General features: G+C 38.4%; 1 protein-coding gene across 2 annotated transcripts in view; it reads right to left on the bottom strand.

The window, feature by feature from the left end:
- Positions 1-12,855, bottom strand: part of rngtt (RNA guanylyltransferase and 5'-phosphatase) — an 89,291-nt gene that overhangs the window by 69,105 nt on the left and 7,331 nt on the right. For both annotated transcript variants that reach the window (XM_017411731.3, XM_037981625.1), the window contains 3 exons: positions 11,849-12,098; positions 9,617-9,726; positions 8,772-8,873 (listed from right to left, as the gene is read on the bottom strand). In XM_017411731.3, coding sequence (XP_017267220.1) covers positions 8,772-8,873; positions 9,617-9,726; positions 11,849-12,098 — 462 coding nt within the window. The remainder of the gene's footprint in view (positions 1-8,771; positions 8,874-9,616; positions 9,727-11,848; positions 12,099-12,855) is intronic.

Here is a 12,855-nt window from a genome sequence, read left to right on the forward strand (position 1 = left end):
AAGCTGCTAGTGCACAAAGCATCAAGACACTTTTACTCTTTACCATTTAGGCTTTTTCCTGCTTTCTTTTCCATTATAAAAAAGAAATCCTGCACAAAGAGGAATATCTTTAAATAACCTATGCATACATTTAAAGTGTGAACGCAGAATGACTACTTTGAGGCATAATCTCTTGCTTAGAAAGTAAAATCATGACAGAGTACAGGAGGCTTCGGTCTAATAGAGGCTAAAATAAAAGGCATTAAAGCACAGGGCTTAAAAATCCATAGAGGTTAAAGTGTAATCAAAGTATTCATCCAAGTGTTTATTCTTTGATCAACTAAGCTGACTGATCACTAAGTCAGGAGACACTGCTGTGGAACATTAGAGTAAATAAAATTCTTGATCCTTCCTTCTGTTTGTTGCCTAAGTGGAGGAGAAAGTAGGCACTACAAAAAAAAAGACAGCCTTGTCACTGTGTTTCCTGCAGAACTCAGTCCAAATGTAAAAGCAGCAGTGAGCTTTGCATCTTTAACAACTTGTTTGGGGTCGTTGGATTTGCTGCAAAGCTCTCATTTTCTCAGCCCTGATATTAAGCTGATTATTCATATGCAGTGAGAACACCTGGAAACAATCACTCTCACTTTATTATATACACTCGGACTCTCAGTACAACCACAGAACTGTTGGCTAGTTACATAAGAGCACTGCAACACTGTAAAATCTTTATTTATATTCATAAAAATGTACAAAGGGGAAAGCCTCAAAAACAGATCCTGTTGGTTCTAAAAGTTATCATAACATTACTTAAAATACTTAGCTGTATATAGAAATATAATTGTATTAAAAAACTAGAAATCAGTGCATTTAAAAGATACATTTACATTATTTTTGATTATTAGGTGATTGGTCAGAAGTGAAGATTTTAAATCTGTTAGTGTGCATATGAGATGGATCATGTTGTTGCTGCTTTTACACGTGACTGAAATAAATAATACACTAATAATCCCAATGAGAAATAATTTTGCCGTAAATATTTAGGTTAAAAATAATGTTGGCAACAATACTATCAAAACATTTATTAAAAAAAAGGAATTAGGTAAGGCCAGTCATTATGTAAGGCATCTGCATAAGTTTTTATTAGAGTTGAAGAAACCAAAGAAGCTAAGGAAGAGTGGTATGTACCTGCAATATTAGTGCAAAAAAAGTCCATGTTTAATTTCAAAGGTAATCAATGTCAATTAGGCTCTGATGGCATATCAGCTCATGGTTTTAAACAAATGTTCACCTTTCAAGAAAACAGTCCGATAAGAGGCTGATTAGGAAGTTCCCCACAGGCAGAGCGGCACATTTCTCAAACCTGCGATGACTCTCAACATTTGTAACAAAGGGATTAGGTGTAATAAATATGCCACCAATACCAGCTGGTGTAGAATGGGAAGACTTGAAAAGATGCCAAAAATGACTGTGAGAGGGGTTTATTACAAACAAAAGAAAAAGGCAGTGTTGACGAGAGGGGAGCTGACTTTTATTTCATTATGAAGAATTGTCATTTTAAATTTATTTTTAACTCTCCATAAAACAGAAGAAAATAGCAAAAATTCACAACTCATATCTTGAAGGGTCAGGATAACAATTTCATCACACAGTGCAATGATTTACTAACATATAAGTTCACTTAAGATAGAAACATGAATTAAACTGGTTAAGCTCAAACCAGAAAATGCTTGAGTCTCTCATCAAGGTAAAAATCTCACAATCCACTAATCATTTCTGCTATATACTAACATGTGATAACGCCACAAAAAAATGATCATTTCTATTTCATGATCACAAGATAGGTTAAAAAAAGTGTTGGCATGTCAAATTCAAAAGACACTCAAAGAAAAAAAAATTATTTTCATTCCAGTCAGCCAAGAAACAAATGGTCTCTATAAGACATGGGCGGCTGTGTGGTGATACCATATTCTGAGGGGTTTTTTTTTTTTGGTTGTTGTTTTTTAATAGCAAAAGTATCACTTTTATTACAACCACTAAAAACTGATAAAGAGAATGGAGACAGTCAGATACATTCTGAAGTGCACGGGAACATACAGTCAGCTCAGACTGAAAGAAATGGAGAAAAATCGATTGGTTGCTGCTACGTTATAGCCAGTGACCATCCTGTGGTCGATATGTGGTCCATCGCCCTAAACAAACAAAATCCTTTCCCAATGAGCAAATTAAAAGCTGACTGTTTGTACCTATATTCAGTGTGCAACCCTAAGCTAAATATGTTCTTAAAAGCTACTAAATAATATTGGTATCTCTTTCAACATACTTCAGGCTCTAAATGTACTTAAAATACCCTCTGATGTTGCATAGAATTATACTATACACAGATTAAAAAACAAACTGAATTAGTAATTATAAATAGAATATTAAGTATGATTTTCTTTTAATAAAACCTGTCCTTTGAAGCTTGCTCTGCAGGAATGAATCAAGAAATACGAGTTTAACTAAAAGGCTTGAATGGCAGAATGCTATATGTTACTGTTCTAACACCAGCTTAAACACAATACTGCTTCTTCCACATGTCTAGGAGGATATATGAAGATAGATTGCATTCCCTTTACAGTAAGTATAATATTTTTAACAAGGTTTTATGTTGCGGCAACACAATAAGAGGCTATAACCCAATTATTTCTATTGTAGTCAATCGGTGCACAAGCACAATGGAAAAGAAAAGTGGCCATCATAACTCATCACTCTGTTAAATGAGTGCAGTAAAAAAGCTCAGTGAGAAGAATGTGACCCCTCTGCATATAGAAGAAAGTTTTAAAAAACACAAAGGCCTTACAGAATCTGGGAGAAAAATCAAATGTGGGCGGCGAGGGGAAAAAATGATGAGCGGGCCGGATGTTGCTGCACTTACTGTACATTTCTGAGGCGGGAGTGGACACAATGAATGCATTAAAAGAAGCGGGAGGAGTAAGGACGGAGGTGGGGAAAACAGGAAATGCCTAGGAAACTCAGTTTACGCAAATGATGATTCCCACAGACAGGGGGATCTTCTCTTGTAGAGGGATAATAGCTTTTCTGTCATAAAAAAGGACCAATGGCTCAAAAGATCAAACAGGCTGAGTGTCACAAGTGAGAGGATCTGTCAACCAGTAAGGACACAACAGGTCTGTGCTGAGCAGAAGTGGCTTCCCTGCTGTCTAATTGGCCAGTTAGCCATGTGTAACTTTGTCAAGTGTGTTCAGAAGAAAGCAAGGAGAGACCATTAGTTCACTGCTACTCCCAGCGCACCTCTTTCGCACCCAGTTTCACCTGAGTCACCCCCCCCACCTTCCCCCACTTCTTTTAAATTATGTTCGCAGCAGAAACTGTAATTTGTTCCTTTTACAAATCGGAAATGATTAAATTGAATGTGCTCCTTTGTGCACACAACTTTAGGTCCCTGTCTGCCACCTCCTTTACTCTCTCTTGTCCTCTGATGGTTTCTGTGAGCCTCAGATTTTTTTTTTCTTACCCCCCCCCGGAGCCATGTCCCCTGAGCTCTTTAGCCCTAATGAGGCACAGCCAACTGTTGCGTCGGCTTTGCCAGTCCAGTCTGGCGGCACGACTGACAGCAGCTGAGCTTCGGGGTGGGCTTAGATCGGATACAACAGCTTTGCACATCGTTAGTGATACGTGAAGGGGAGGGGTGGCTTTCTTTTTTTTTGTTGTTTTTTGGAGGGGTTTTTAGCTCAAGGAGCACAGAATATTTCATTCATTTTAGAACAAAAGAGTCAAAATGATGTTTATACTGAACTTAGTACACATTAGAAGCTTGTATTTCTAATTTGGCAAAAGCTCTGTGGATAAAAATAATCACACAGTTTCTATAAATAATCAAATCAATAGCTGGGCAGTCCGAGGTCTCCCTTATCTGCACAAAATGAGCAAAATGTAATTGGTTGCCACATAGTTGGGGCTACACTCATTAGATGAACTTCTTATCTTAAAGGTTTCTTCTCCATTAACAGCAGGGGAGCAGTAATGTGGACAGCTCTAATGGCTACGAAACGACAAACAGTTCCACTCTACAGAAACACACAAACAAGTAGTGTCTACTTGTCACAGCATTTTCATGTGTTACTGCAACAATGAGCAGCTGATCCCTGCCACGTTGAGCGGGCGGTAAAGCAGAGAAGAGCTGAATAAAGCAAAACTACACCATGTGACGAAAAAACTGGTTGCAAGCTCTCCGGTACGTCATTTGTAGTTTGTAAGCACAGAGTTTTGGGAAAAAATATGAACCCGAACAACAAATTATGTAATTATAGGCCAAATAATTGATCAAAATAAGCATTTAATGCTCTGTATAACACAAGGCACTATACTGTAAAATAACTACACAACAGTCTTTTTAAAATCAAGAGACCAATGCATAGCTGATTCCTTATTTTAGGCGAGTTACTAAAGTGGTAGTTAAGAAGAGGTAAGGACTAATGACAAATCAATAAGTCAGACTTCCTCAAGTTGAATTTTACTGGTGAAGTCCAAGCTGAGCAGTGATGTTTAAACTCCAATAGGTGTAATTGGTCCCCCTAACCATCCTCCTCCGCTGGTTCTCTCTGTGGCATAGACTAATCTAACACTCACAGACCTGACAACAAGTCTGTTTAGAAAACTCAACTTCGTTTATGTTTGTCCATTTGGCAAAGCCTCCGATTTTGCTCTCATTTCCAAAGCCCATTAGAAGCTGTGCATTTGGCTGATAACAGGCAGTGACAGCTTCTTTGAATGCACTGTACGGCTGGTCTGCGCATCAGAGAGAACTGAAAATTATTTTTGGTTAAGTAGATTTACTTCAGTACTTTGTCATCATCTTGCTTGTTATTGTGTCACTGCACAGGCAGTTCAGCTGTCAGTTTGGTTGATGCACAGCCCTGCTGTCATTAAACAAGAGCACAGAAACCATCCATTTGGGTCAAAAAGCAACCCTATTACCAGAGAAACACAGCTAGTTGAAGTTTATCATTTGTTAAACTAATCTGTGTACTTTTCTAGTTCAATGCATCTCTATAAAAACACAAAGTATAAGTCTGAGTTAAAGTAAGATTCATTTTATTTAGAAAAGGAACTTGTTTTAACAAAGCCAAAAAACCCCAAACAAACAGGAGTCCAGAAAGTGAGAACTGTTGGCACTATGCAAAAAGGAAAAAAAAAGTTTTTCTTCACCACCTTGAGGAAAAAAGAAATTCCATTAAAAAATTCAATTCAAGTCTTAAAAGTCCACTGAATAGAAGGTAAAACATTTAATAAGAAATCCAGTGCAGTGTCCGAGCAGTGCATGATGGGAATGACAAGTTAGGATCACCCTGCGCCTTTACAAACAGCAAATCTCATCAAAGTAGAGAAATTTCATTTACACAGAAAATGCAATGTGAATGAAGAATAACTTAGCTGAAAGTTGCCAAAAAAAATGAAAGTGAGTTGCCAAAGCTAAGAGAAGCAGAACACGAGCTTAAAGCTAAAACAACCATATGATTTCTAAAAGCCAAAAATACAAAACACTGCAAGAAGTGAAAAGTAGCAAAAGGCTAGCTAAAAGTGGCTAAACATGACCTTAAAGCTAAATATATCAAAAAGCTAGCTGAAAGTATCAAAAAAGGCTAGCAAGAAGCTAAAAGTGGCAATTTCAGTTTATTTCTCTGAGGGAAATACTTGTCAATAAAGGCAAATATTTAGAAAATTTCTAAGTTACAAAAACCAGAAGTCATAGCACCCATTTCCTAAATGAGATGAACGCTTTGATATATGAAGTTTTTGTTCTGAATTCCCTTTATCGTCAGAGATTTTAGAATTAGACAGTCAGAGCAAAGTGGAACCTGTCAGTACTCCAACTGAACAGCTGACTTCATGACTTGACATGAGAAATTTCTGAGAAATCTGCTTGTCATGGTGAACTTATGTGTGAATTAATTTTTGCACAGATTCAGAGCTGTATGAAAGACAGAGCTGTAGAACAAAACCAGAAAGAGGGGACATGCTTTTAAATAAATGCCATTTATTGCTTGGCTCCGTCCGATAATGAAACTATCAGGAAAAAAAGCGGCTGAACAAGACGTCCTTCACAGATTGAATAAAGGTCTCTCTTTTAAAAGCTCGTCCGAATCACAGCACTGCTACAATTTATTTATTTATAAACACAATGATGCACATACCGTGCGCATTTTGTATTATTGTTGAAGTGCTATGTTGTTTACTCAAATTAGATGAAAGACAAAAAGCTGCACCACAAACAGGATGCTGGAACCACAGGAAGATAACAAAAAACAAAAAGAAATGTCCCAGTTTTCCGACTTGTAAATCAAACCGTCTCTTAGAGAAAAAGCTGATAAGCAGGGGCTGATGTGGAGAGCGTTTGTTGTTCAACTAACCTCAGAAACTGCCTGATATTCTAAAACCAGTCAGGAAACACACTTCTTTGTTGTAAAACAAAGTGTTTTCTGCAGCTCCAGCAAAAAAAACAATCACTGATGCACATTTTGGACAATAACTTTTGTTCAAGGCTTTATTTCTCTGCACCTGCCTATGTTCTGATAATAGTAATTAAAATCCCATTATTTATATACAAAAATGAAAATCTTTGTTGGTAACCAACAGAATTTCACAAACTGTTATTCCACTTAAAAAGATAGTTCTGAAGTGAGGTTTTGTGGAAAGGTTGTGAACAATTGATATCATATCTGTTGTAGAAATATAGCCTAATTCTGACCAAACTGACGAGCTAAGAGCTAGTTCAAATGTGGCTAAAACCACTTTTTTAAAAACAGCTCTAGTCTGTGACAGGCCAAGTTGTTTCCGGCGCTTTTCCAGTCAGTGGCAACACTTACTGCCCGTCCAAAATAAGAGCGCCGCCAATATTCAAAGACACATTTTAAAATTACTAGACAAACTCAAAGAATGTTGCTTCAAAAGCACATCCCTACCATTTAACTCTATGTCTTAAAACTGAAGTAATTCAAATTGGTGTCTAGAACAGGTAAGATATTCATTGTTCATAACCTTTCCACAGAACTCCACTTGGGAAGATCTGAACTATCCCTACCATGTTTTGGTTAAACTCAAACAATTAACATACATTTTTACAGAACAATCACGTAAGAACTTTCAGGAAATTAGTCATTTTTAATTAATTTTTGAGAAACATTGTTGCATTCGGCCCTTACTAGTCACTTTTATTTGATTTGTTGTTTCGATTGTTTGCTGATTTTGTTTTGATTACGACATATAGCATTTCATGCACTTGCAAATAAAGAGGGATTTATTTTTGATTTGTACAACCTGAGCGTTGGTGATGAGTCACTCACAGTTTGCAGTGCCTCATTTTACATCAGTATTTCCTGTCAGAATAAATCACTTGCAGCATCACTACTCCTTAAAACTCCACTTGCTGGAGGGAAGAAGCAGGTTGAATGTCAAAAAATTAGGTAACAGGAAGCTCAGACTCACTATTTAAACTTAAGGGCAAAACTTTTAACAATGTATTCAAGCATTTGCTGATAACAGCAGCTAATTACACACATTAGCAGCGTCTTGGTCAGGAGCCAGATCAGCTCTCTCTCAGTCTCACGCTTACCGGAAATTAAAGCGCCGATATGTAAAAATCTGAAATTGACTGCAGTCATTAAATATTCATCAGCACATGCACATTTGCACCAGCCAGAGAGACAGTGCTTCACAGCAGACTACCAGAATACTAAAACCTTCTCTTTCTCCTTGCAGCATTAGCTTCAAGCACAGGAGACATAAAACAAAAGAAAAAAAAAAACAAATTCACAACAGAACGTGTCAGGAAAGAACAAGTGCCCTCTTGCATTTGTTATTCTTTGTGGAGAAGAGACTGGTCACAGGCAGTGTTCACGCATCAGTGAAGCTAATTTACAAGTCCACAGTGCACATCTCCACTGCCATACAATGAGCACTCTGCTTGATTAGCTATATACAGTAATTAAAACTTAATCAGGAAACACAGGTCATGTTAGAATTCCTTTCAGACCTCTCCTCACGTACAAAGCTCTTAATCACCAGGTTCAATCATGTCTTAAAGACCTGCTTGTATTATATTATTGTAAAAGAGCACTCAGCTCCCATGAGTGCAGGCTTAACTTTGGGTTTAGAGTTTTTGAACCCTGAATAACACACAGAGGTAGTACCCATCAAGTTTGTGTTCTGTGAAATGAGACACCAAGTTGATGTTTTTTGTTGCAGAACTGTTAGGATTAGGTGCAAAGATTTCTTTTTTTTTCATAAAACTTATAATTAGAGCTGGCTCAGGTGACCCTGAAGCTCATTAGCTTTGCAGCTATTTAATTTATTTCCTCTCTGTTCTCGCCTTCCCTGCCTCCAGGTAGGATTCCATCCTGAATTTACCAGCTCCATCAACCTGCACAGATTTTACTATATGTTTGCTGCCCTCCGTGAATCTATTTCTGCTTCTTCACAATGCTGCCAAGTGCTAAAAAATAAGCAGAATTATAAGATTTGCATCATTCTGAAAGGTTTTGAGCTTAATATTTACACTATCTTGAGCCAACTTATTCTGTTGTTTGGGCATATATGAAAAAATGTAAATTTAAACATGCATTAAGGAAGATAAATTACACACCTCATGAGGACAAGAACTTACTGTGTATGCATTGACACAAATGGGTCTAATCAACAGAAAGAAACACATTTGTCCAATCAAAGACCCAGAGATTGTATTGACACATTTGGACAAGAAGTAATCTGCTATTAGGAAAATCCAATTGACCTACCGTGTACCGTCAGCTTTCCAGCTGACTTTATAAGGATTTTGCTCGAGAAATCGAAGATTTTGTCTGTCCATGGACACAGGCTGTGCACCGGGAAATCCAGACCTGTAACAATAATGAAATCACGTTTTGTGTTTACTTCCCTGCTTAGTCCTTACAACTACAGGCACAAGTTTAACCAGGGTCAACTTTGATTCAATCCTTCAATTTATTTAACAAAGCCTCACATTCTTTAAAATATGTTTGTACTTTACACTTTTAGACTGTTATGGGACTGTTTTTTTAGTTATACGCACAAGGGCATCCGGAGGGGAAGAAAACAAAACATCTGCCAAAGTAAATAAATCAACTCATAAAAGATATTTCAACTTGTGGAGAAATATGGAAGTCAATGGGTGTCTGGTGTGGTAACAACAAAAACCAAAGCAAAGGAATGGCAGGTCATGGTTCTACACACTCAACACCTCCAAAAAAGTATTTTTCTGGGTAATGCTTTGCATGTTAGAAGTTTTAGATTTTCTGTACAACCAAACAGAAAACATACATAGAAGCTAAGTGCCGGAAAAAACAATGTTTGGATTGTTTTCTTTGCTGTTATATGACACTGCAATAGGGCTGACTCTCTGCAATTTCTGAGGAGAGAAACAAAAAGCAGCAGCAGCATTTTTTTCTACAAAATACAAAAAAAAATAAAAAATCTATTCCTGACTTAACCACCTGTCTGAAAGTGTGAAACTCTTTAAAAAAATAGTTGAGACAGATGAGTCACTCCCAGCGCAGCACACCTACATACATACTTATATACACTCCTCGAGGGGTATAAGGAGGCCAATTAAGAAGCGCCTTACTTGTCCCACTCGGCCATCTCCTGACACATTCTTTGGATCTCTCCCAGCTTGGGTTGGTTGGTGACCTGCGTGACCCCTTTCACTGAGATGCCTTCAAGAAACACTGCACCCTAAAAGAAAAAAATAAAGATAAAAAAAAAAGGTTGGGCTTCAGTTACATTTGAAGATGCATTCATAGCCTCCTACACACAGTGATCCAAACAGCTGTTTCTTTGCTTTATGAATCCCTGTGTGCAGAGACAACAAGCTGAAATATTAAAAATCCTGCCTTTCTTTCTACTTTAAAGAAATGCGCACATTAATTATTTACAGAATTTGATACTCTGCATTAACTCGATGGACACGTCGCTCCTTGGTCTCTTCAGGCTTACAGCCTTTTTCCCCCCCCGGAGCTCTGCTGGAGACTTCTGTGGCACGCTCTCATCGGACGCTTCTCCTAATCTCACTTATTTCTTCTGAGACTTGACCTTTTCACTTTCATCCTGAGCAGACGGAACCCGCTAACTGCTACTTATATCACAGTAAATGTAGTAAAAGCTGGTTTGAACAGACAGAGATGAGAAAAAATAACACGTCACATGGAGTTTTATTAGTGCACACTGTAGGTTTTCAGATCGAACAGCTCAAGTGGAAACATTTAAACCAGTCTAAAATAAACTAACATCATTATGCATATTTTAAAAAAGAAAGGATTACGTGCATTAATTAACAGGGCTGCAGATTAACCTTATTAATCTCAGGGCACATTCAAGCCAATATACCTTTTAATGAGGTGATTTGAATCTGTGCCCATGCTGTGTGCAGATTTCACTCAGCTTTTAAGGCTTCTTATAGTACATTATTTATTGTCATTACCAATCAGAAGCATTTACTTGCTTTTTATTATTAAGGTTTGATCTGAATAAAAAAAAAAAAAATTCTACCCAATCTTCTTTGAAACGCTAAAAGAAATCTGCCATTTCTTAATGTTAAATAATATTTAGTCACTGTACCGCTTGAAAACTAGAAACATTTGGGCGCCACTGTTTGTTAACAGAGACTTGCAGAAAGGCCGACTATAATGCCTTTTCACGATTCCTTTTACAGTTTATATTGATAATATTGGGTAATGGCTTGGCCTTAAGTGAATGCCTTGAGCAATTTACCATCAGCAATACATCCTGGCTTCCTCTTAAATGGTTTGTTACAGCAAAGTGCACATGGAGCGAGACAAGCATCTAATCTTACATCACATATCTCTGACCTGGCAGAGCGAGAAGACCTATCAAGCTCAGGTGCATGTGGTCCACAGAACCGCTGCAGAGGGGCTTTAGGGTAACCACAAGAACAATCTCACTCACTAAAGAGGAGGCAGGATGTAGGTGTGTCCTAAAAATAACACTGGTAGCTTAATTTGTTACCTCAGTCAATATGTTTTTTTGTTTTTTCAAAACAAGTCTTCACTAATAAAAGATGTTCCTTCTACTTGAGCTGGGATGGTGCTTTAGAGTGAACTACTGTGTTATTGACGAGTTAGCATCCTTGATGAGGAGTTTTCAGGCACTGAACTCAAAGTGCACACAAAGAAGCTAAAAGGTGACAGCCAGAATGCAAAATCTGAAACCTCAAAACACAAGAGTATGCTGACTGTTCAAGCTGAATCAGAGCTTTGATCAAATTTAAGGTATTATGTGACGTGGTGATTAAACTCTGCAGCTCAGAGGGGGAACGTGACAGAAAGCGACTTGATTAATCTACATATAAATCAAAAATCAAAGTCAAGTGTTTCTACTTTTCGCAGCAATACTTCAGAGGTGCATTTCAGCCCACATTTTTCTCCTTGTGACAACCAAACTGCCACAGACTGACCTAACTGATGAGGCAGGCCTCTCAACCAGGAGACAGCATTTCTTAACGACAGTCAAGTGCTCCAGTCTGAAAGAGCTGCTGCTGCTGCTACTGTGGCTGCTGCTGCTGCGGCGCTCCCCTTTAAATCTGTCTGGTGCATCATATTAGATTTGCCTTGATTCAGGTTTTCAATAACCTCTGCGTGCAATAAAAGTGAAAAATGCGAGTGTTCTTCTTGTATTTGGGACAAAAAGGCGTGACTGCAGCAAATATGTTATTTACTTTAGATAACAACAGGGAGCGTGTAACTAAATAAAATTATACCTGCAATGAAGAAGCTACTGATGTAAAAGGGATTAAACCATATATATTCTTCATCACCCTGCTTAAGATGGGGCTTCTTACCAGTTTGAGCTTCTCTTTCTTTCTTTTCCCGGGTGCTGACCCCGAGGAGCTGGGGCCAGATTCCTGGCCAACCGCATTACCGTCATCGTCCGCCTCCCCGTCGTCGTCGTCGAAGCACCACTCAGGCAGTGCGGGGGCAGAGGGCGTGTCATCCCCATCACCATAGCGACAGAAAAGCTCTTTGAGGTAGTCTCCCTTATAGATCCCAGGGGCCCGAGCCTGGGAGAAAGCAGCCACAGCTGCCTCGATGCTGATAAGGAAAATACAGACTGAGTGTTATTATGTTGGCTAAAACTTCGTTCTAAACACTAAAACAAATACAGGAATGTTGGTAGTTTTCCGTTTTAGCTGTAACAAATTGATTTCTATTAAAACTGGTTCATTAAGCATCAGCTAATTAATGCAATAATGAAAATGAAGCAATAATTAAAATCAATACCCGAACAAACATTTAAACAAACAGTCCTTTCTTTCACTTTTTTCTATTTGGCTTTTACTCTTTTGCTGCTCTTTTTTATACATTAACTTTGCCATGTTTGATTATTTTCAAGCAGACAGTTTATTCTTTATAATAACAACTGGCTGGCCTACTCCCACTGAGCAGTCCCTTTCACAGAACAGTTCCACAGTCCTGCTGTGGGCCAGCCTCTCTTTAGGCTGCCCCTGGCATTCAGAAATCCCCAACTGAGGCGCCTACATCCCACACGAGGAGAGCTTTCATAAATGAAGCCGGTACCATGGAACCATCAAAGTGTAACCCAGCAGGGATTACCTGGAGCCTGTGTCGGACATCTCCCATTCTAAATCCTGCACCCGGCTGGTTGTACAGATCCCTTATTATCAACGCATCACGCCGTCAAACCACAATTTGTTGACCTTTACGGCTCTGTTACTGCCTCGCTTGGTAGCTCAAATTTGCAACAACAATGGGTTGTGTTAATAAAGCGCACAAAGATGGGAAGAAGGCATTTTAAGAGCGCTTTCACATCAGGGTGGAATATTTTCAA

Source organism: Kryptolebias marmoratus, linkage group LG19, assembly GCF_001649575.2.
Source record: "Kryptolebias marmoratus isolate JLee-2015 linkage group LG19, ASM164957v2, whole genome shotgun sequence".
Classification (NCBI taxonomy): Eukaryota; Metazoa; Chordata; class Actinopteri; order Cyprinodontiformes; family Rivulidae; genus Kryptolebias; species Kryptolebias marmoratus.